Below are 20,652 nucleotides of genomic sequence, written 5' to 3' on the forward strand. Positions count from 1 at the left end.
GTACACTTAATACATTACTGCAAGAAGACTTCAGACAATTCTTCTTCAGGTAGACAGCAAATGCTGGAGGTCTGACTGGAAAGAGAGGTCATTGGGAAACGTTTTTTGGGACTGTAACCAGTTGGCAGAATTTAAGAATTCCCTACATTTTACAGTACTTTGTCAGAAATGTTGGGAGAGGAAATGTTTGCATTATTTTGAGATGAGATACATGACCTGAACTACCCACACAGTAAAGCCTTAAAAGCAATTACTAGAAAATTGAAATCAAACTCTTAAACCAACAGTAGCTGAAGTACTGAATACTGTAAAGGAGTTAAAAGAAATGAAGGTGGGATATTTAGAAAAGGGGAATTAACAGATTACATAAAAATAAATGGTGTTTGTGGGAACAATATATAGAATAATGTTCAGGAGTGAGGTTTTAAAAAGGAAGGAATTGAGCAATTATGTAATGTCGAAATGAATAATTGTTGAAAAGAAAACGTACATATAGTGCATGAAAACAATGACAATTTTAATATGGATTGTTTTCTTCTCTATTAATTTATGTGTACCTATATCATTATTTAAAAACTGAGAGAAAAGAAAGGTTAGTTCTAAGGCTAACCATGATAACCTTATGGAAAACTAAGAAGGGAGGAGAACACAAAGGCCTGCAACTCAGAGACTCCCTTGGTTGAGATGTCAGGGATGAAAAATTTAGTTTCCAGATACAAGAATTTTGTCCAGCGGTAGAAATGCCATCTTGATGGCGGTGTTCAAAAGACATCCAAGAAACACCAAGGAATGGGTTGGATCCAAGGTTGATGAAGTTCAGAGTAAAACTTAAGTAGAAAAGTAAGTGAGTTACAAAGTGAAAAGATTTTATTTTAGAGTGTCTTGTTTGGAAGTTGCCTGAATCAAGCTGTCGTTCATAGAAGGGATAGATATGGATGCACTGAGGCCACAGATAAGCCAAATGGCTAAGTAGTAAATAGAAAGTGTTACCCCAATGTACAGAATCTTAAAAACTGCCTGTGTTTTGTGTGGATGGGAATATGTAAACAGGCATCCTTGAGGACTAAAGTAAGTAGGAACGCTTGAAGAAAAAGGAGAAGAGAGAGATTATTGTAAGGTTAAAACCCTGAACTCTGAATTTTTTAAAAAAATGTTTAATTTGGATAGATCCAAACTTGATCTCCCAAGTTTCTGCCTTATCTAGAACCAGGAAAAGCCTGGAGTAGAAACCTTTTCCTATCCGCTTAGGTAGAACAGGCTCTATGAGTCCCTGAAGATACAGATCTACAGATATGAATTGATTAGTAAGGTGAGATGTTGATCAAGAGAGACTTGAATGACCCTATGGAATGGGAAGAGAGTCCCACTGAAGCTTTAATCCATTTTCTATTATGTCCAAAACACAACAATCTGAACTTGTGAGCTTCCAACAAGGAAAGAAGAGAAATTTTTTCTGCAATTTTGAAAGGGGAGGGCAGAGGTGGACGGGAAAGGGTTGGCTGTAAGAAGGTACTCAGAAGTTTATTTTTCTGTCAGAAAAGAATCCTTTGGGTCCTTTAAAGTCTGGTTTTGTTTTATCTTCCCTTTTCTTGTTTAAAAATATTTTAACATTTTGTTGTAAAGCCTTGTGAGGATTATGACAACATGGCCCTGACTTGAGATATGTCTCTGAAGCTTAGGAATAGAGGAAATAAACTACTCCTTAACCCCTTGCGTTATCATGCCCCTTTCCTCAGATGTCTTGAAAATTTCTGCAGATAAGTTCCAAAAAGATTGTCTTTATCCACGGAGGCATCCAGGAGTTTAGCTTTCATAACATCTGACAGAGAATGAAGCCTTAGTCAACAGTACCTTCTACAAAGAAGCATCAGCTACATCATACCTGCATTTAACAGAATATCTTGCCACCTGAGAGGCAGAGCTGACCACATCTGGAAAGGAAGATATACCGTCAATGTCTGGTACATTAGAAACTACTTTGTTCATATTATCCTAAATGAAAAATCTGGTGAATTGTGTTTGATAGTTCATGGCTCTGAAGCACACTCCTGTCCATGGCCTTAATATCCTTGTCATTAGGGAGAGGATGGGTAAAATAAAGCAATTAAGATACATTGTCAGATTTTAAATAAATAACTGCAGGATCCAATATAGAGTTTTTGTAAAGAACCTTATGACTTCCTGGTACTTGTAATCTGCCTACCTTCTTATGTGCAGAGGGTTGAGAGTCTACAGCCAAAGAAGCAAATATAAATGTGTCCTCAAGGGCTTCTAAAACTGGGGATAGCAGATGAGAATAAGCACTTCTGTGTTCAGGGGGTCATAGTACCTTTTGGAGAAGCTGATATTTGTTTGCTATCCCATCTGAAATGGTCCATTATTTTACAGACAGTACTTCCACAGGTAAGCTCTTCAAGAGAGGAATCAGAAGACAGGGTGCCATCTTTCTCTCTACCAAAACCCGGAGGTGAATGCAACTGAGATGCATAATTAAGGCCTTTAGCCTTTGAGTCAGAAGAAAGTTCTTCCTCAGATGAGGACTCCTTATTCTTTTTATAAGAAGTAGAAGCAAAATGTGTGTGTGTGTGTGTGTGTGTGTGGGCGCTGGGAAGACTGAAAAGTCATAAAAGCTTTAAATATGTCCTGTTAGAAAAATCCAGACATACCTACATTATGCTATATGGAGCATATTCCTAGACCAGCAGATGTGGATTTTCCTCTGCTCCCACAGACTGAATCTATCATTTAGTCAGTCAGTTTGGACATGCTCAGACCACTGCCACGTCAGTCTCCCAAGGGTCCAAACAGCTGACACCAGAATGAGCCAGATAATCCAGGGAATGATTATGTGCCTCAAAACAGATGTCAGACTCTTAACAACAAAAAGACGCATGATTTTCTAGAGAATCAGACTCTTCCTTTTGATTATTTTAAATTTTCTTCTAAGGCTGAAGGGTGACATCCAAGGTGGATGACTCAGAAGCCATCCTGGAGTGAGATAAAACCTGAAATCTTGTATATTCAATGCAAAACTTTAATGAAATACGGTGACTATGAATGATTTTAGGTACAAAACATTGTCAAAAAGAACAATTCCCATAGCTATAGTCAGGACCTATACAAAAAAAAAAAATAAATAAATAAAAAAGAGTATGCTGTTTTTTATATGTTACTTGACGACTACAGTCTATCTTCCATTTTTTTCCTGAAATGAAATATAGAATTTACCACAAAAAAGAAAAAAAACAATAGTTTTTGGAAGGGTCCGGTATGGAATGCTTATATGACACAAACAAAGGAAGCTGGAGCCAGCCATACAGTAGATAGACTGCGAAACTGATGTAGTCTTCATTCACAGACTGATGGCAAGAAAGCTCTGAGGATTTTCATGCTTGTACATCCTTTAAGTACTAGCATATACACTGTACACAGGTGGATATATAGCATGTGAGAAAGGTGCCTAAGCTTCTGCAGTCTAGCCTGACAAATGGTAACCTTGGCATGATATGTCCCCCATAAGTGAGAAGTACTGCAACGGTGATTGAACATCAACAGGGTTCCTTGCAAAGTCTCCATGTACAGAGATAAAGATCACACAAATCAGATTCTCCACGAGCGGAGATAAGGGTCACACAAAATAACATGGTCTAAAAGATGAACTTTGACCTGACAAACCACTCTGAAAGCAAAACAAACAAGACTGTCAGCAATGACATTCAAGTCCCAAACAGAAGGGCTTTTCAAAACGCCAGGCAAAGTTGCATAACCTAATAAATAACATTAATTGACAAATGAATGTTAGACTAGACTGGCATTCCAAAAAGATGCTCTGAAGGGAAAGAATAGACACCTTGACCACGAAATAATAAAATCAAACAGTTTTTTGGAAGTAGATCAGAATTGCCTACATACTAACCAACTGATGTAGAACAGCATAACCCTCCTCCTAGGTGGTGGGCCTCTTACATTAAACAGAATCAGACAGAAGGAGAACTTATTTCATTTAATAGAGTTAATCTGATGAGTGGAAACCTTTTCTGGTAGCATCAATAAGGTCAGTAAAGTTCAGTGGAATCAAGGAATCTAACAGAACTGCTATGTCAGGTGAATGAACGGATGTAGTCTTGTTATGCATTACCTGCCAGGCCTGTACTAAAATAAGTTCTTGTAATGTTAATAAACTAAGCTGTGGAAAACTTTTCTTCTTCAATCACCAAGAGATAATGAGAAAAATCACTTATCTGAATTTCTGAATTTTGTCAGCAAGTATGGAATCAGAAGAGGAAAAACAGAATAAGTTGACATTATCCTTATCATGAAAGGAGGATGCATCCATCAACAACTCCCATTAGTCAAGAATTAAGCTGAACAGGGTATATTCTACTGTGCGGTGAACACGTCCAATCTGCAGAATACCTCTTTCCCAGAATCTCAGAACAGAAAGAAATAATTTTCTTGAAGGAGGGGGGAGGGCAGAAAAGAAGGTAAAATGACTCTGCCAGCACATTTACTTTTCTTAACATGGTGGCTGCTAGGACAATGCCTCAGTATACAGCTCTTAATAGAAAGGAAACCTTTATCTTCGCTACGTCCTGTGCTGAAAATGAGGCTGATGAGTTTTACTAGCATAACAACTTTCCCCAGCATGTGAATGTCTGACAGGATGATGCTCGAGTATATGGCCCACTGTTAAGCCCACATTACCTCTCTAGGTAAGGGAGACACACACACACACACACACACACACACACACACACACACACACACACACACACACACACACACACACACACACGTCATCTTGCTTGCTTATGTATCAAACCACATCCTATATATCTGACCACAACAGCAAATAATGAGGTTGAAAATTTCCTTTTCACAACTTGAAGGATTAGAAATACTGTTCCAAACTTGAGCCCAGTAATGTGGAACCACCTCACCTATTTATGAGTTCCCCATTCCCAGTGAAATGAAGGAGTCAAGGTGGGCTTCCATAAGCAGCAGGGCAGCATCCACCAAAGACAGTGATGCAACTTGGATGAAAGAAGGATAACCCATAATGAGACTAGTGGGCAGGGTCCACCACTCTAGAGCTTGATGACAACAGTATGACACTAACACAATGCCCATCAGGGTGCGATAATTCTGCAATCATAGGAATCTCTCGATCAAAACAAGAACCCGCATCTGTAGGTGGGCAAACAGAAGAGTAAATACAATGCCTGCCAAGAGGCCCAGAAGGAACATATTCTCTGCATTGCCATCCACATCTGTTCCCCTGTTCAGGATAAAACCCTAACTTCCTGGGCACTCAACAAGAATAGGAATGATTAATACTAAAGATCTTTCAAATAAATTCCACACACCAAAAGATTAAATACATAATAAAGAAAGGCAATACAAAATATATTTATTAAAACAATTTAAAATACCTTTGCATGAAGTTTTATAGAGGAGAAAGAGAGACCACTGTGTAGTAGGTCAGCTAGGTAATCCAGGATGAGAGGGAATGGAGGGCTGTGCTGTACTGGCCCCCTTAGCCTGGATCCAGGTGCAGAACCTTTTCCATTTATCTGCATAAGACTTTCTGGTGCTAGGGCGTCTGGCCTTTCAGAAAACATCCAGAACCTGTTTACTGAGGATGACAGATTGGTCAGTGGTTAGGGAATAAGCCACGCTGCCAAACTGAGTGTCTGCAATTGGGGGTGCATGTAATCCCCTTCTCTATGGGTTAGGAGGTTTGGAATCAGAGTAATACTCCATGGAGGGAGTGGGAACAGGCTGCGCAGCAAGGGGTATCAGTGCTGTCTGGGCCAGTCTGGAGCTATGAGAATGGTCCTTGGCTTCTCCTCCCTTATTTTGAGCAGTACTCTCGGGATGAGAGGTAGGGGAGGAAAGGCATAGACTGAAAGGTTTACCCAGGGGAAGGACAAGGCATCCACTTTCCAAGCCATGCAGTGATGCTCCCTGGTGCAAAATTTTCTGAGCTGATAGTTGGTGTGGGAGGCAAAGAGGTCAACCTCCAAGGATCCTCATTTCTGAGTTATTATGAAGAAGGTACTTCTGTTGAGTTGCCACTCATGTGGGTGCAAAAGCTTTCTGCTTAATTGGTCTGCCAGGGAGTTGCAAGAGCCTGGAAGGTATTGTGCTAACAGGTGTAGTTGCATGGAAGAGGCTGTGAGCCAAAGGGTCATGGCCAGCCTGCACAGCGGGTAGGAGTGAGTCTCTCTCTGCTTGTTGATGTACCACATCACAGTGGTGTTGTCTGTTTTGATCAGGAGAACCCCTGGAGAGAGAAGGGGTTTGAAAGCTATCAAGGCCTGCTGCACAGCCATTATCTCTTTTTGAATGATGTGCAGGGGGATTTGCTGTGGGCTCCATTGGCCCTGTATGCACCTGCCATCCAGGTGTGCACCCCAAGCGCAGTCTGATGAGTCTGTGGTGAGGGTCTGGGTGGCGGTGTGTGGGGAAAAGGGCAGTCCCTTGTTGTGGCAGCAGGCTACTGCTCACCAAAAAAAATCCTTCCTCAGGCAAGGAATAATAGGTAGAAGAGTTTCCAGATCTTGAGAGTGTTGACACCAAAGGCTCTTTAGGTACCACTGAAGTTTCCTCATATGCAGTCTGGCATATGGAATGAGGAGTATGCAAGATGCCATGAACCCCAGGGCTTGCAGGATTTTCCTTGCAGAAAGCTGAGGCCTGGTGGCCAGTTGAGAGAAGTAAGCTGACAGGAAAATGTGTTTCTCTGGTGTAAGGCATGTCATCTGGGATGCTGTGTCCACACTTGCTCCGAGGAAGATTATCCTTTGGGTGGGCACCTGTTTGGATTTCTTTTCGTTGACTGTGTACCCCCATGGAGGTTACTAGGTTCTTTACAAAGGTCAGTCTTTGAGCAGCTTTTCCTGGCTGTCTGCCTGAATAAGGGAGTCATCTAAGTAGGGGGAAATTTGAATATTTCTTTGTCTGCAAAAGGCAATGGCCAGAGCCAGGCATTTTGTGAAAACTCTGGAAGCAGTAGATATGACAAAGGGAAGCACAGAAAACTGAAAGTGTTGACATCCTGCCCTGATGCGGAGATATTTTCTGCAGGAGTCCCTGATAGGAATGTGGAGGTAGGCTTCTTTTAGGTCCAGGGTGGCTGGCCAACCGTCCTTGGATAGCATGGGTAGCAACTGCTGGAGGGTGAGCATTTTGAATTTTGGGATCACTAGAAAGGTGTTTAGAATGGATAGATCGAGGATGGGGCACCAGGTGCCCTCTTTTCTGGGTACCAGAAAAAGACTGCAGTAGAAACCTTGGCCTAACTGAAATGCAGGAATGTGCTCTACTGCCCCCAAAGAGAGCAGGGAATGGATTTGCTTTTGAGCCTCTGCCCACTGATTTGGTGGAAGATCTGGGAACCCTTTTGAGGTTGGAAGGATGTGGAAGGAGAATTTGTACTCCTGAGACACCATGTTCATAACCCATTGGTTGTTGGTAATGGTGGCCCAGGTGCTTGAATGAAAGAAGAATTTTTCTCCTAGGGGTATGTGAAGGTGGGCAGAGGCGAGGTCTGGAGGAGGCAAGTCATTGTGAGTTCTCACCATAAAGGGGTGGCTTAGAAATCCCTAGTTTTGAAGTGGAGGCAGTCCACTACTTAGATCTCTGCAATCCCTGGGGCTGCTGTCTGGGGGGGCCTGTTTTCATTGGGCCTAGGCTGTGCATGTTTACTCGGAGCAGAAAAGCACCAGTGCTTGGAGGGGAAAATGCCTGCTGAACCTAGGGGGGCTGGACCTGTAAGAAATCTGTTTGCATAGAATTTGCTATTTCTTCCATCTTTAAGACATCTTCTGCTTTAGCGCCAAATAAGTTGTCTTTGTGCAAGGGTGCATCCAACAATTTTGATTTGACATAGTCTGGCAGGGGTTACTCCTTAAGCCATGCATGTCTTCTAATGACCGAACCAGTGACTGTTGCCCTGCAAGAAGCTTCTAGGGCGTCAAAACCACAGTGCAAAGTGTGTTTAGTTACTTGACTTGCAGAATGCATTAAGTCTTGTAAATCTTTAGATTCTGCCCATGCAGGAAAGGAGGACATTTTTTGTTAAAGGAGTTCCACGGTATGTTGCTAATATTTAAGCATAAGGAACTGACAATTTAGTGCCCTGATAGCAAAAGTAGCTGAGGTGTATACTTTTTTACCCTATCTGCCCAGTGCTCGGGAATCCCTGTCTGTGGGGGTGGGATTCTTAGCTGAGGTTGCTTTAATCCCTTTTGGTCCTTGAGAAATGACCTCAGGTCATCTGTTGGATTTTTAGAGAAATGACCTCAGGCCAGCTGTTGGATTTTTAAAAAGATATTTGTGTGAGTCAGGGACTCTGTAGTACCTGTCTGGTTTTATGGAGCAGGAGGGAGGGTGTCTGGAGTCAAGCTGGATTCAAGGAAAACATCATCCACCACATCCAGGACTGGGGGGATGGCTAAGGGTCTGTGTTGTGGAAGATCCTGGAACTCTCTGAGCCTCTTTTTATCCTGAGGGTAGTCTTGACTCTCCCATTGGAAATGCTCCCTTAAGGTATGCAGGGTTTCCCCAAAGGAAAAATTCTCTGGGGGAGAGGCTGAAGGAATGGATTCCTCAACATCACAAGCCTCATATATAGAGAGGGGCTGCATGTCTTCACAGTCAGATGCATCAGATTCATCTGACTCTTGTTCAGACAAAACTACTGGAGACAGACTTCTTTTACTTTTTGAGGGAGTGGCTTGGCTTCCCCTAACCAGCATGATAAGGTCTTCTGCCATTTTAAGTATTTGAGACTGAGACAAGGGAGCAGACGTCTGAGAATGAGTAGTCAGTTTCTTGGATGTGGTTTGACCCCTGGGCCTGAGGAACTCGGTTGTTTTCAAAAGATGGGTAGTCGCGAAAGAAGGTGTCGGTTTATGTCTGGATTTGGTGCTGCAAAGGACTTCCTTGGAAGAACGTGCCTGCACAGCGGCTCTGGACTCATCCAAGGTAGAGACTGTCGGATCCTTAGATGAAGAGTATTGCTGCATACCAGACTTCGAAAGGGTCTCAGTAGCGGCCTGCAAATTAACTGAAGTGGGCATCAGGCATCAGAAAGCACCTCACCGAGTTCTGGAGGACTGACGACCAGCTTAACGGAAGCATCGTTGGAAGGTTTGGTCCTGTGCAGTCTGTCTCTGTCTTTATCTTTACGCTTTTTCGGAAGATCTGCTGTTGGATGGCTTACCAAAGCCATATCGGAATTAGAGGACTGTGAACAGAAATATCTGGCTACAATTAAGGCCCAACAACTAATAGTTCTGGCATTACAGCACAGAAATGACGAGGGACGTCGTGGTCTGGGCCTAGACAAGTGACACAGTAAGAGTGGACGCCTCAGTGTGGTATTTGCTTTCCACAGGCGAGACAATTATTAACTTTTTCTGACATTGGTTAGTGCAAGAAAAAAGGATCTCCAATGGGGTACTTGGCTTTCAAAGACTTCAACTTCAATTCGGAAAAGAACACACCGGTAGCAGCTGACTGGCACTCGTGAGCTGTTTCTGCTTCGGGCTGCACAGCAACAAAAACTGATGTAATGGTGTCGGCTGCCTTCCTTTATACCACTGAAGACCCGACGTCAGTCTTCATGCAACAGCAACCGACGCAGAAATACTAAGTCTCTGGTATTCAGGCCGGCCAAAGGCTACTACCCTGGGCAGGGATAACCCAAATGTGATGACTACAACAGTGAAACACGAAGAACATCAAGAGTGTCTGAGGTAAACTACAAACTGGTCTTTCTGTCATGTTCCAAAGCTACAGCATACTTGAATAACTGGCCTCTTGTGTACAGTTCCAATGGGTAGTTAAGGCTTCTGTACTGGCATCTGAGGAGTCTGCTGCATGGGAGACTTTGCCAGTGGACAGCAAGAGGGAAGGCAACACTGTCTTGCATTTGGATACCCTTCTCAATCCATTAGAGGATTTCTTATTTTGGAAAACAGGATGACCTAGAAGAAAATAAGTAATACATGACGACATCACAGTCCATCACAGTGCTCAAAGCCCACTTCCACTTCTACATGTCTTCAAACAGATCTTAAGAAAACTACCAAGGAGATCACCACCACAGAAAGAGGCAAACAGAGCTGCTTGTCGTAGCTCATGCTAAAGATGGCACAACTTGAGCCCTTTCACACTCAGTTTAACCACAAGAGCAGTAGGATCAAAATTAAAGGGAGCTATGTGAAAGCCTCATGACAAACCAGTCATAAAGGTCATCTCCAAACAATACTCTGACACACAATCAAGAGATCTCTGTCTCTTCCACAAGGGAATAACAGATCCGGACAGATGACAGACATGAGACCTGAGACCCAAAGCATCATAGAGGATAAAGTTTTGTCTAACTTTTCCAAAGCTCTTGATTCCTTATCCAGCTGCAAGGTCAGAAAGATAAGGAATGTAGAACCTATGCAGTGAAAAACAAAACAAGAAAGACTTTGTCCTGTGATGCACAGTTAGAAAGATACTGTACTATGACAGGGATACACAGAGGGCATCAACTTTTTTGCATGCTTCCAGGCCACACTAAAGGCACTCATCAGAACAAGTTCTATACAGCTGGGGATAACTCCAGAGGTCAGTCCATAAAGTGCCTCATTTACCTGAGCAACTTTCTAAATGAGGGAATATTCAGGGGAGAGAAGCAAAGAGAGGTGGTCTCCTCATCCTTCTAAGTCTCAGAAATAAGGACCTCAAAATATCACTTCCCATGGGGAGACTGAAGGAAAGGGAGACAACTCCTGCCTCAGGCTCCAGCAGAGGGTGGTCTGCAGTCGATCACTTACAAGATTATGGAGGAATACCAGATAGATGGGCAATGGGTGTCAAGTAAGAAATCCACAGTGCTGGAAGGCTGCATGCCATAAGCAAACCCAGGTTAGGAGAATCATCGGTGGGGCTCTGCAATGACATCACACTATTCTCTTTAAAGCTTCACTCACAGATTCGCAGGGACAGACCCTACTAGATACTAAATAATATAAACACAGCAATCATTGTGGGTATGCCCCTAGGCCCTCCAGATACGGGAACAACCATAATAGTCTCCTTGTCCCTGACAGAGGAGCCTTCCTTGGGTTGAGGGAAGGCAAGGTGAGTAAACTCCAACACATTGAGTTTAAAAGTGAACCTTGGCTATAGGAATTTAAGGGTTTCCTCCACACAAGTAGTTCATTTGCAACACTGCTCCACATGACTGGATGTGAATGGTTCAACAATGGTAACTAAGGACTCCACTGAAAGTCACTACCCACGGGATGCTTCCCTTCTTTCCCTCAGTGCCACAAGACATAATGGGCAGAAACAATCTCTCACTAGCAACCCAAGTTAGAAGGCACTCAAAGTCAAGTAATTTGCTTTTCCAGGGCACAAACTGCTAGAAGAGAGACTGTCTGCTGCTATACAAGCATTATTCTCTTGAAGAATGGTAAGATTTGGTGCTTCCCTTCTTTGCTGAAATACTAGCAACACTGAGTAGTTTGCACTGCTTTTTAATGCTCCCAAATTCAAATTTGGTTGCACAGCCCAGGCATCAACTCACATCTGCTTGATGTTTACATGTAAAGAAAAATACTGATGGAACACTATTCTAGGCTGACAGAGGCTAAAACTGGGCTCCCAAGACAAACTCCAAAGAATCTAATGTCAAAATCTGAACTGTTTAAGAATAAAAGATGCTCCTTCTTGGAAAAGTTTTAATGCTCGGCCTAAACACAGGAGCTCTTACACTGAGATAAGGACCGACATTTTTGCTTATAAGGGAAATGCTGACTGCACAGATTTTTAAACGATAACCGACAGTTACTTCACGTGCTGTTTTGTATGAGGAACCCTCAAAACACAGAACTGTAAAAACTACCCTGCTTCTGTTGTCAGTCCTGAAGAAATTTAGTCTATCCTCAACTGGTTGACTGTTAGGACCTCCACCCCCCATCTGCAAAACAATGATGTAAAATTTGCTCCTGGGAGGTTTTTGCCCCCCTGGCTGGTTCCTCTGCCTACACCACCATCCTTACATGTACAGACAGGCTGCAAAAAAAGTTGACTTAATATGAGCCAACCATCAGTCAGGAATCATAATTTCAAATACATTCCTGCAAGTCCTAGAATACAGAAAAGTACAGCTGTGTTAGGAACATAAAATTACCATAAATGTAAATGTCCAAGTAGTTTCACTGATACAGTCCTCCTCCTTGTGACATCCAACCCTTACACTACTGATATCCCCGTGACAGCTGGAGACCTGGGGGAGAGAAGAGTTCTGGAAGACTGGACTGCTGCCAGCTACCTGTAAGTAGGAAATCCCAAGGGTGAGATCTACACCAATTAATACCACAACAAACATCAAATCCTTCACTACAGGCAGGTGGAAAAGACATCAGACCCAAACAGTAAACCACAACCCAAGCAGTTTTCCTCTGGAATAGGTTCTCAGAGGAGCAAACCTTCAAGCTAAACACTTCCTAAACATGGTCAGGAAAGTGGATAAACACTGGCAAAGCTTGACAGAACTTGGCAGAGTGGCAAACAAAACAGGAAAGTTGGCCACGTTAAGTGTTTGAATTTCCTGCATGGTTGATGGACCTGAATATGTAAATAGTAATCAATATCATAAAAGCCTGAAAAAGCTTCTGAAAAATATTACTCTGACCTTAAAAGATGCACAGTCCACTACTGTTCTCCATAAACTGCTTCTATAAAGAAGGCTGAACAGAAATCTGTGCCCTCTAGTGATACAGATCACAATGTATGGCTTTACTGTGCAACTGTAAGACTAGAGGTATATGTAGTTTTTAATAACATGACTGCAGAACCTTAGATGATGAGAGTGCTTGTGAAAATTCTGACATGTACTTTTTTTGGAAACCTAAAACAAAATACACTGGCTGACAAGCAATGAAACACAAAAACACTCAAAATGCAACGACAATCACATCAAACAGACATTTTATTACACTTTATTAACACAAATAAGCTCTTTCATCTTAATGTTACCAAGACTTCATCAAATAATATATCAGACGAAATTTAAAATTTCAGAAAATTGCATGACCCCCATAATAAAATCAGTCCTTAAAGAAACAAAGGAACATCCTGGTCATAATTTTAAGTTTACTACATTAGAGCAGGTGGACTTTAATCCGAGAGGTGGGCCATGGGGCTTATACTTAAGAGAAAAAGGAGTTTTACTGGCAAGTTTGCATGAATGCTGGGAATGTACCTGGTCTAAATGAAATCTCTTCGATTACTTGTCTTTTAAAACCAAGGGCTTTTATGAGATAGTTTAAAAAAATCATATGATATGATATGACACACGTATGGCACAAACTAATGGTTATTGTTTAATATAATTTTTAATCAAATTAGTTTTTGAATGGATGCATTTTAGATAGCATGTAGGTATTTATTCAATGATGAAAAAGGGAAGTGTGTTTCTTTAAGGAATGATTTTGTTATGGGGTCGTGATTTTCTGAAATTTTAAATTTTGTTGTTTGATACTTATTATCTGATGAAGCCTTGGTAACGTTAAGACAAAAGCACTTATTTTTATTAGTAAAGTGTAATAAAGTGACTGGCATTGTTTTTTTTGTCTTTTTGGAAAACTGTTTGACTGCTTTAATCCTTTGCCATAATAAAAGTTTAGAGTCAGAGAAACCTACTTACCGGAGACCTAGAATTTTTTAGAAGCATTCTATGGGTAATGGAAAAGGCTTATACTTGCTTATAGTACTTCTGATGCTGAACGCATGTGCATTTCCTGTAGTAAGGCCTATATGGGGGTGGAAAATTACTGAGGAGCTGGAACTTGGAACAGCTGCTTGACAGCCATTCAGGTCTTTTTCTAAATCTCTACGCAAAGAGAAAATGCTGTCTTGCAGGCTTTCTGAAAATGACTGCTGGGAGTACAGGTGTATCCAAGAACTCTGTATTTATATCCTCAGGATGTGCATAAATTTGTAATAAGGCATGCCTACTGAAAGTAACTGCTGTGGCTGCCAAACTCAAGAAAGTTAGGCAATTACCTCTTTCATACCATGAAGCTGATCAAGTCCTGACTGTGGCTCACCAAACTTGGGTTGCACTACTTGCCCAGGTGGTGACGGAGCAGGCTGGGAATAAAAGGAATAATGAGATAATTCCTGCTTGCCTTCCTCTCTCTCTCTCTGGTAACAGACTCCTAGCAGAATCCCTAATGCAGACCAATGATAATCTGAGGTGTTTTGCCTTTGGCTGGTGGGGGCAGAGCTACTAAGGGAAAACCTTTTACATATGAACATCTGAAAGCTCATTGGCTTTGTCCATGCACTAACCCAGACTGACATCTTTTTCCCTTTCTATTCTTAACCCTATTCCCTTCTCCTTTAACCTTTGCCTCCAAATCTATTTACTACTCTTCCTCTGGAATAAAACAATAACATATATATTCTTTCCCTTAACTAAGACTTGCTCATACCTTCTAGTGTGATCTGTAGAATTGTTTTAGTTTAATTTTAGTAGAATTGTTTAGTTAATTTTTACTAAAACTGTTTAGTATACAAATGTATTATTATAACAGTTCACTAGACCAATGCTACCTCTGTATTGTATTCTTAATGGTTCTATGCATTGTTGACTTTGTCATTATTCATGTTTGGAGCTTTTCTCCCCGGGCCTCTACTGAACATGGACATATATCCAGCTAGACTAGCCTGGTCAACAAATGTAAAATAAATAAATAAATAAATAAATATGTCCACTACACACCAATCTCTTGGGATACAGCAGGCATACGCAGGGGAATCAGTAACGACTTAAAGCAAAACTTTCTAATTCCCAAAGAGAATTACAGCAGCACTGCTACTGCTCAACCCTTGCTCCCAGCAGGAACTAAAGGGTCTTAACAGTCTCACCTCCTGAGGGGGAAAAATAAACAAGCTGAATGAGCAGGTGAGAGAAAGGCTCTACAACTGGGAAATGGAAGCCAAAAGTCTTGGGGGGGAAAAAAAAGATGCACTATGGGCCAGCTATCATTGCCATTTCAGATAATACACCTCTGGTGTTACTCTCTAAGAATAACTAGAATCTTCAGAATCTGGGCCAAAACTGAATTCTATTCGCTACCCAAACCTGACCAACTCATGGACTTCAGAGACGTTGTCTTCCTTTGAAACTATTTTATATTTAATGATAGGGCAAGTTGGGTCTGCTGTGACATCTTTAAAAAGACTTGTCATTATATGATCTACATAGCCTGCCTATTTTTCCAGAGAAGAGAGGCTGGGAATAAGGCTTTTACTAACTGAATATCCCACCGAAAACACACAACAAGGTACATCTCACTTTGTTCTAATAACTTCATCACTTCACAACACACGTTTAGGCTCTTTAACAGGGGATGTGGTATCCTTAGCTTTTTAAGTTCACAGTTTTCAGTTGACCAACTTAAAGAGAGCTGATCATCTTGACCAAAGAGGAATGTACCAGGCCTATGCAGTATTCCTCTCACTCATTTGAAGAAAATTGTAACTGAAAGCTCTTTTTCTTAAGTTTAAGTTCACCTAAAAAACTAATAGAAGAGAAGAAGACAGGTGAAATGCCCACAAAGAAGGGTCACATACAACCTGTGCTGGTAGAGGAAGCTTTGGGCAGATTATGCATCTGAGGCCTCCTCAGATAGCAAATTTTATCTTCCAAGAATGGAAGATAACCAATGGTTAGGAATTCTGATTGACATGCTGCATGAAATGGATGAGGTGCTAATGCCCATCCAACTGGTGAAGGCACTACAAAAAGTTCTGACACACAGGTGTGCTGCACATGGTCTACTAACACTCATCCTGAATATAATAGCAACGGGCCCACACAGTATAATCCATTAATTCTTCTGTATGGAGGAAATCAAAGTAGTTAACCTCTGCAAGTCTGCTGTGCTGTGAGAGACTATTTCTAACATTATTGACACAGGAGAGATCCTTATCATCATCTTTTCAACAAGGTGCACAATCCATGCACCATTAAGGGGAGCTACAGTATTTACTATGTTTCTCTAGGTGACATCTCCTTTACCTTAGGTTTGTGGTCTTTAAAAATTTTATCCATCTCTAGGAACCTGTAGCAAATTATTTTGTGAGATTTTTTACTTGTTCATTTTCTTACGGTATGATTTGGATTTTAAATGTATAGGGCTTTTTCTGAAAAAGAAAAAAAATGGAGTAATTCTGAATTTTGGGGAGCTTCCAAACAGAACAGGCAATCACTACCAAAACCCCTGGATGATATTTTTCTACCAAATGTTCACAGGCTTGCAGACATTTGTGTAAAGGTCAATACTGAAGAAAACACTACAAAGAGACAGAAACATCCACATCTGTAGATAACTACTGAAATGAATTAGAAAACGGCTATAAACTGGCCAAGATTCCCCAATTAATTGCTCACAAACAGGAAAATGCAAGTTGTGAATAAAATTTCTTAACTAGCAAGAATGAAGATTGCAGTTACCAGAGCTGCTTTTATGAAGGAAGAATGCCAACCTACCCCAAGCACTAAGGTAAGAAACTGCAGAGGTCGATGTCATGTGAAGTGTTCATCTAGGAGTAAAATGGCTACATCTCACAGCTTCACTTTTAAGTCCAAACACTGAATGACAATGATCTTCCCAGAGAAAGATCTGTACATTTCAGTCCACAAATCAACCTGTGCCCATCTCAATCATAACACTAGACTTCATGGATACGATAATTCATGCTACCAATGGTGCCACTCATATCAGCATTACAAACTCTATCATTACTTCTGCACCACTGAGTAGCACAGTATGAATGAAATTAGCAAGAGCATAAGATGACAAAGGACAGACCTGAAACTTGTACTCCGTCACAGTTAATTTCCAGAGGAAAAAAGAAATACTTGTTAAAAATAATGAACAAAATGGTATAAACCGTGAAGCAGGTACATGTGCATCAGCAGATGTAATTTTGTATCCAAACCTTGTTTTCCTTAAACCTGATTTCTAATCTTATGTACATGCAAAGCAAAAAAGGTATCACTGCAATACCAAACAGGAGTACCATTCTCTGTCTTACTTCTAAAATACATGAAGTAAACAAAAAATAAAACAACTTAGTCAGTGATTTATTATTCCACTGTGAAACATCTATTTTGCAGGAATCAGTGGAGGCAGAAAACTTAAGTGTTAACAGCAATTATTAAAGCAAGGTATCTTAATTTTTGTAGACATGAACAACATAATATTTTACAGTGTTCTGAATTAATGCTACAGTTATTTATGATGACAGCAGCTGGTGCAGAGGTTAAGGTTGAGAGTTGTACTTCCTTTGGACAGGGTTGGACTCCCTCAGCCCTTATTTGCCTACTGTCTGACCTACCTTGAGCAAGTCACTTGATCAGACATTACTCTCAGGTTGCCCTGAAAAGTGATAGTGTATCCAGTACACCTACCTGGATAACAAATAGGATTACTTCCAGTGTACCCTACCTGGTTAACAAAAAGGATTACTATTATTATTATTATTATTGTTACTATCATCACTGTAGTGGGCAATGTAAGCAATGATCATGCTGGTTACATAATCACTCCTTAAACAAACAGTGAAATAGTAAGCTGCTGAGTCATGCAGATAAAACGATGAAAATATGGTCAGGATATAAATTTATTTTTCTTAGAATGTCTAAATGATTTCAGTGACCTAGTCAATCAATGCAGGTTGAAAAAGAACTTTAGTTCAATAACTCATCTGGAAAATGGCACGTTAAGGGTGTACAGCTCCCATCTCATGCTTTACTACACTGCTGCAAACAGCTCTTAACTTCCCAGACTAAGGTTTTCTGCAATGTCAGACATGTCTATTTTAATCAGAGCTAAAAACAAAATGGTACAACTGTTTGCCTTCACCAAGGAGAATGCAAGCATATCAACTACAGTTTGCTACTAGAAGAAAGAAAGAACAGCTTACTTGAGTTCTGAGAGTAGAGAGGCCCACCGTTAACTTGAGGCTGTTGAGAAAATGGAGAAGTCACAGAAGGAGTCCGCTTGTAAGTCCCAGTAGATGCTGAAGAGGTGGTGGAGTTATGGCGAGAAATCTGTCTGGTCATAGTAACCAAACTGCGAACTAGGAACTGAAGCAGGAGTGCCCGCTGAAATTGTTAAAGTAAAGGAAAGCACAAGAAAGGAAACAAAAAATTAATTTCCCATGCAGAAAGTGAAAGAAAAACAGGAATGGCCCAAATCACCAAAGTGCATCCCAAATCCCAAACAGTAAAGAAGAGACAACAAAATGCTTTATACAAAAATACTTTACAATGACATTAATAAAACTTTTGCAAATTTCAACCAAAGATCAAACACTTCAATTTAAATGTTCATTCAATTAACAGTTCTGGTATGAGAAACTCCAACAGTTCCTTTTTTCCCTTGCAACTGCAAAAAGTGTTCTTTACACCTAAATTCTTACTTTTCTACTAGAGGTATACATTTCATGAACAACATGTAACATCTTATAATCCAGCTTGTGAGGAGGAGAAAATTAATTGTGATTTCATGTCACCTGAGTTTTTATGAAGATAAATACCTGTGGAGAATATCAGTTTTATTTTAATGAAGAATCCACCACATGCACCGGAAACTTGACACACCACAACCAAAATATATAGTAAACCTTCACCAAAATTGGAAATACTTGATTATATTAACTCATGCTTCAATGCTTACACACATTATACTTAAATTTCACAAACTTTTCTTGTATACTTTTCCATCAGTTTAGCTATTTTTTGGCCTTTCACTTCTTGAAAATGTTAAAAAATAAGAACTGCTAATATATGCCACAGAATAATTTATTTATTTATTTATATTAACGTTTGTTCCTCAGTATGATGGACTGATTCAGCTAGATGAACATATCATCTTATTCAATGATGTGCACTTGGGGCAAGACCTTGTCAAATATATTTTTACCTTTATACACCCTACCAAATATAGCATAATATACTATATCTGGCACTAGACAGAACAGAAAAGTATACAAGGGCTTCCAGGATCAAAGCCTAAACTGAAATCATATATGCACACTTAAGTTAAAAATAATTGCTTACAGTTACTTCTACTTTCATTATACCCACTAAAAACTAGCTATGCCCTTTAACAGTCATCTTTCCAAGCTTAGCAACTCCTCTTCCATATATCAACTTCAGAGGCTTCTCACCTGAAAGCCACAGATTCTGATTAGTGCATACAAATATTTAAACCAGATGTTTAATGTACACTAGAACCACTTCAGATCCCAAACTAATGCACCCAGAAGCTGAAAGTCAGGGAAAGGCACAGGATGGTGGGCATCACTCCAGTGCAGGCACTGTTCTCACCTTGCATACTGCTCATCGAGAATGAAGCGGGCTGAGGTGGCACTGGCGGTGGTGGTGGTGGAGGAGGAGGAGGGGCTCCAGGTGGAGCTGGAATTTGTGCTAATAAAACAATTGCATAGCAGTTGTTAGGTGCAGAAGGTCAAACACCAAATAAAACGTATGGCTGCAGAACAAAGCAATGGGATTAGCTGCGCAAATGCATATTTCATATTTACAAACTGTAAGGTATGGCACAATCATTTTAGAAATCTTATTACAGATTTACAAGACAGTTTACACACTAAGCAAAATAAGAAAAGAGCAATCAAAATCAAGCAGCAGAAAAGCCCAAAATATTATAGGAAGCGGGAAGGCAAAGCATTTGTCAAGCAGTTAAGTTGCACAGTTCAGGGACATTTACACAGCATTCATTCTCAGCTGAAGAAAACAGCTTTCCTTATACAGGAGCAATCTTCATATTTTAATCAACACAAAGCAGGATGCTCACATGACTGAAATGTATGCATTTTAGTGCTGTTAAGGACAAGTAAAAGCTTGCACCAAGCCATTTATGATTCCATGTCAACATGTGTTTTAGATTACTCTCAACATTAGAGTATGACTGAAGTTCCATTCCAGAAATCTAAGAAAGGGGTAGTACAGTTTCATGTGAGCCATCTGCTCTACAAGCTGTCAATACATTATTCAAATCTCACAGACAGGATTAACTCACCTGTCATCATACTTAGATGTTCAGACCAGAGACATGAAGAAAAAATTACTGCTTTAAAAGTAGTAACTAGATCATTTAAGAAAATGTATTTCCGAATCAGCACACCATCTTGAAGTCAGAAAACTACCTTTTTTTTTTGGGGGGGGGTACCTAAAATATTTAAGATCATGACAGAACCTCCACATATACCCATGCATCTCAACTTCTATGCTCAGGAATTTTGGAAAAGCCATAAATAATTGGGGGAGGTTGGTTGGAGAGACCAAGGCCCTAAATCAGAGACAAATTTTAAATATTACTCTTATTAACTTAAAAAAGTTAACATGTTTTGCATCACCATGCATTTTCTGAACAACAAGAAGCACAAAACTAATATCTAGCATTAATGACCAACTGGAAACCTCAGTGATATACCAAAAAAAGGGGGAGGACAAGATAAAATATGAGGCAAAATCAGGGACATTCTGCTAAATTCTTAACAACTGAAAGGTATGCATACCCCAATTGTTTCAGGGGTAAATTATCC

At 40.5% G+C, this 20,652-nt stretch overlaps 1 protein-coding gene across 1 annotated transcript in view; it reads right to left on the bottom strand.

Annotated features, from left to right (window-relative positions):
* Positions 1-20,652, bottom strand: part of ABI1 (abl interactor 1) — a gene marked incomplete at its 3' end in the record, with an annotated part of 1,176,232 nt that overhangs the window by 152,308 nt on the left and 1,003,272 nt on the right. The window contains 3 exon segments of the mRNA XM_044064550.1: positions 18,007-18,148; positions 18,150-18,187; positions 19,415-19,513. Of these exon segments, the coding sequence (XP_043920485.1) occupies positions 18,007-18,148; positions 18,150-18,187; positions 19,415-19,513 (279 nt within the window).

Source organism: Protopterus annectens, chromosome 3.part0 (genome assembly GCF_019279795.1).
Source record: "Protopterus annectens isolate FY-2018-M chromosome 3.part0, PAN1.0, whole genome shotgun sequence".
Classification (NCBI taxonomy): Eukaryota; Metazoa; Chordata; order Ceratodontiformes; family Protopteridae; genus Protopterus; species Protopterus annectens.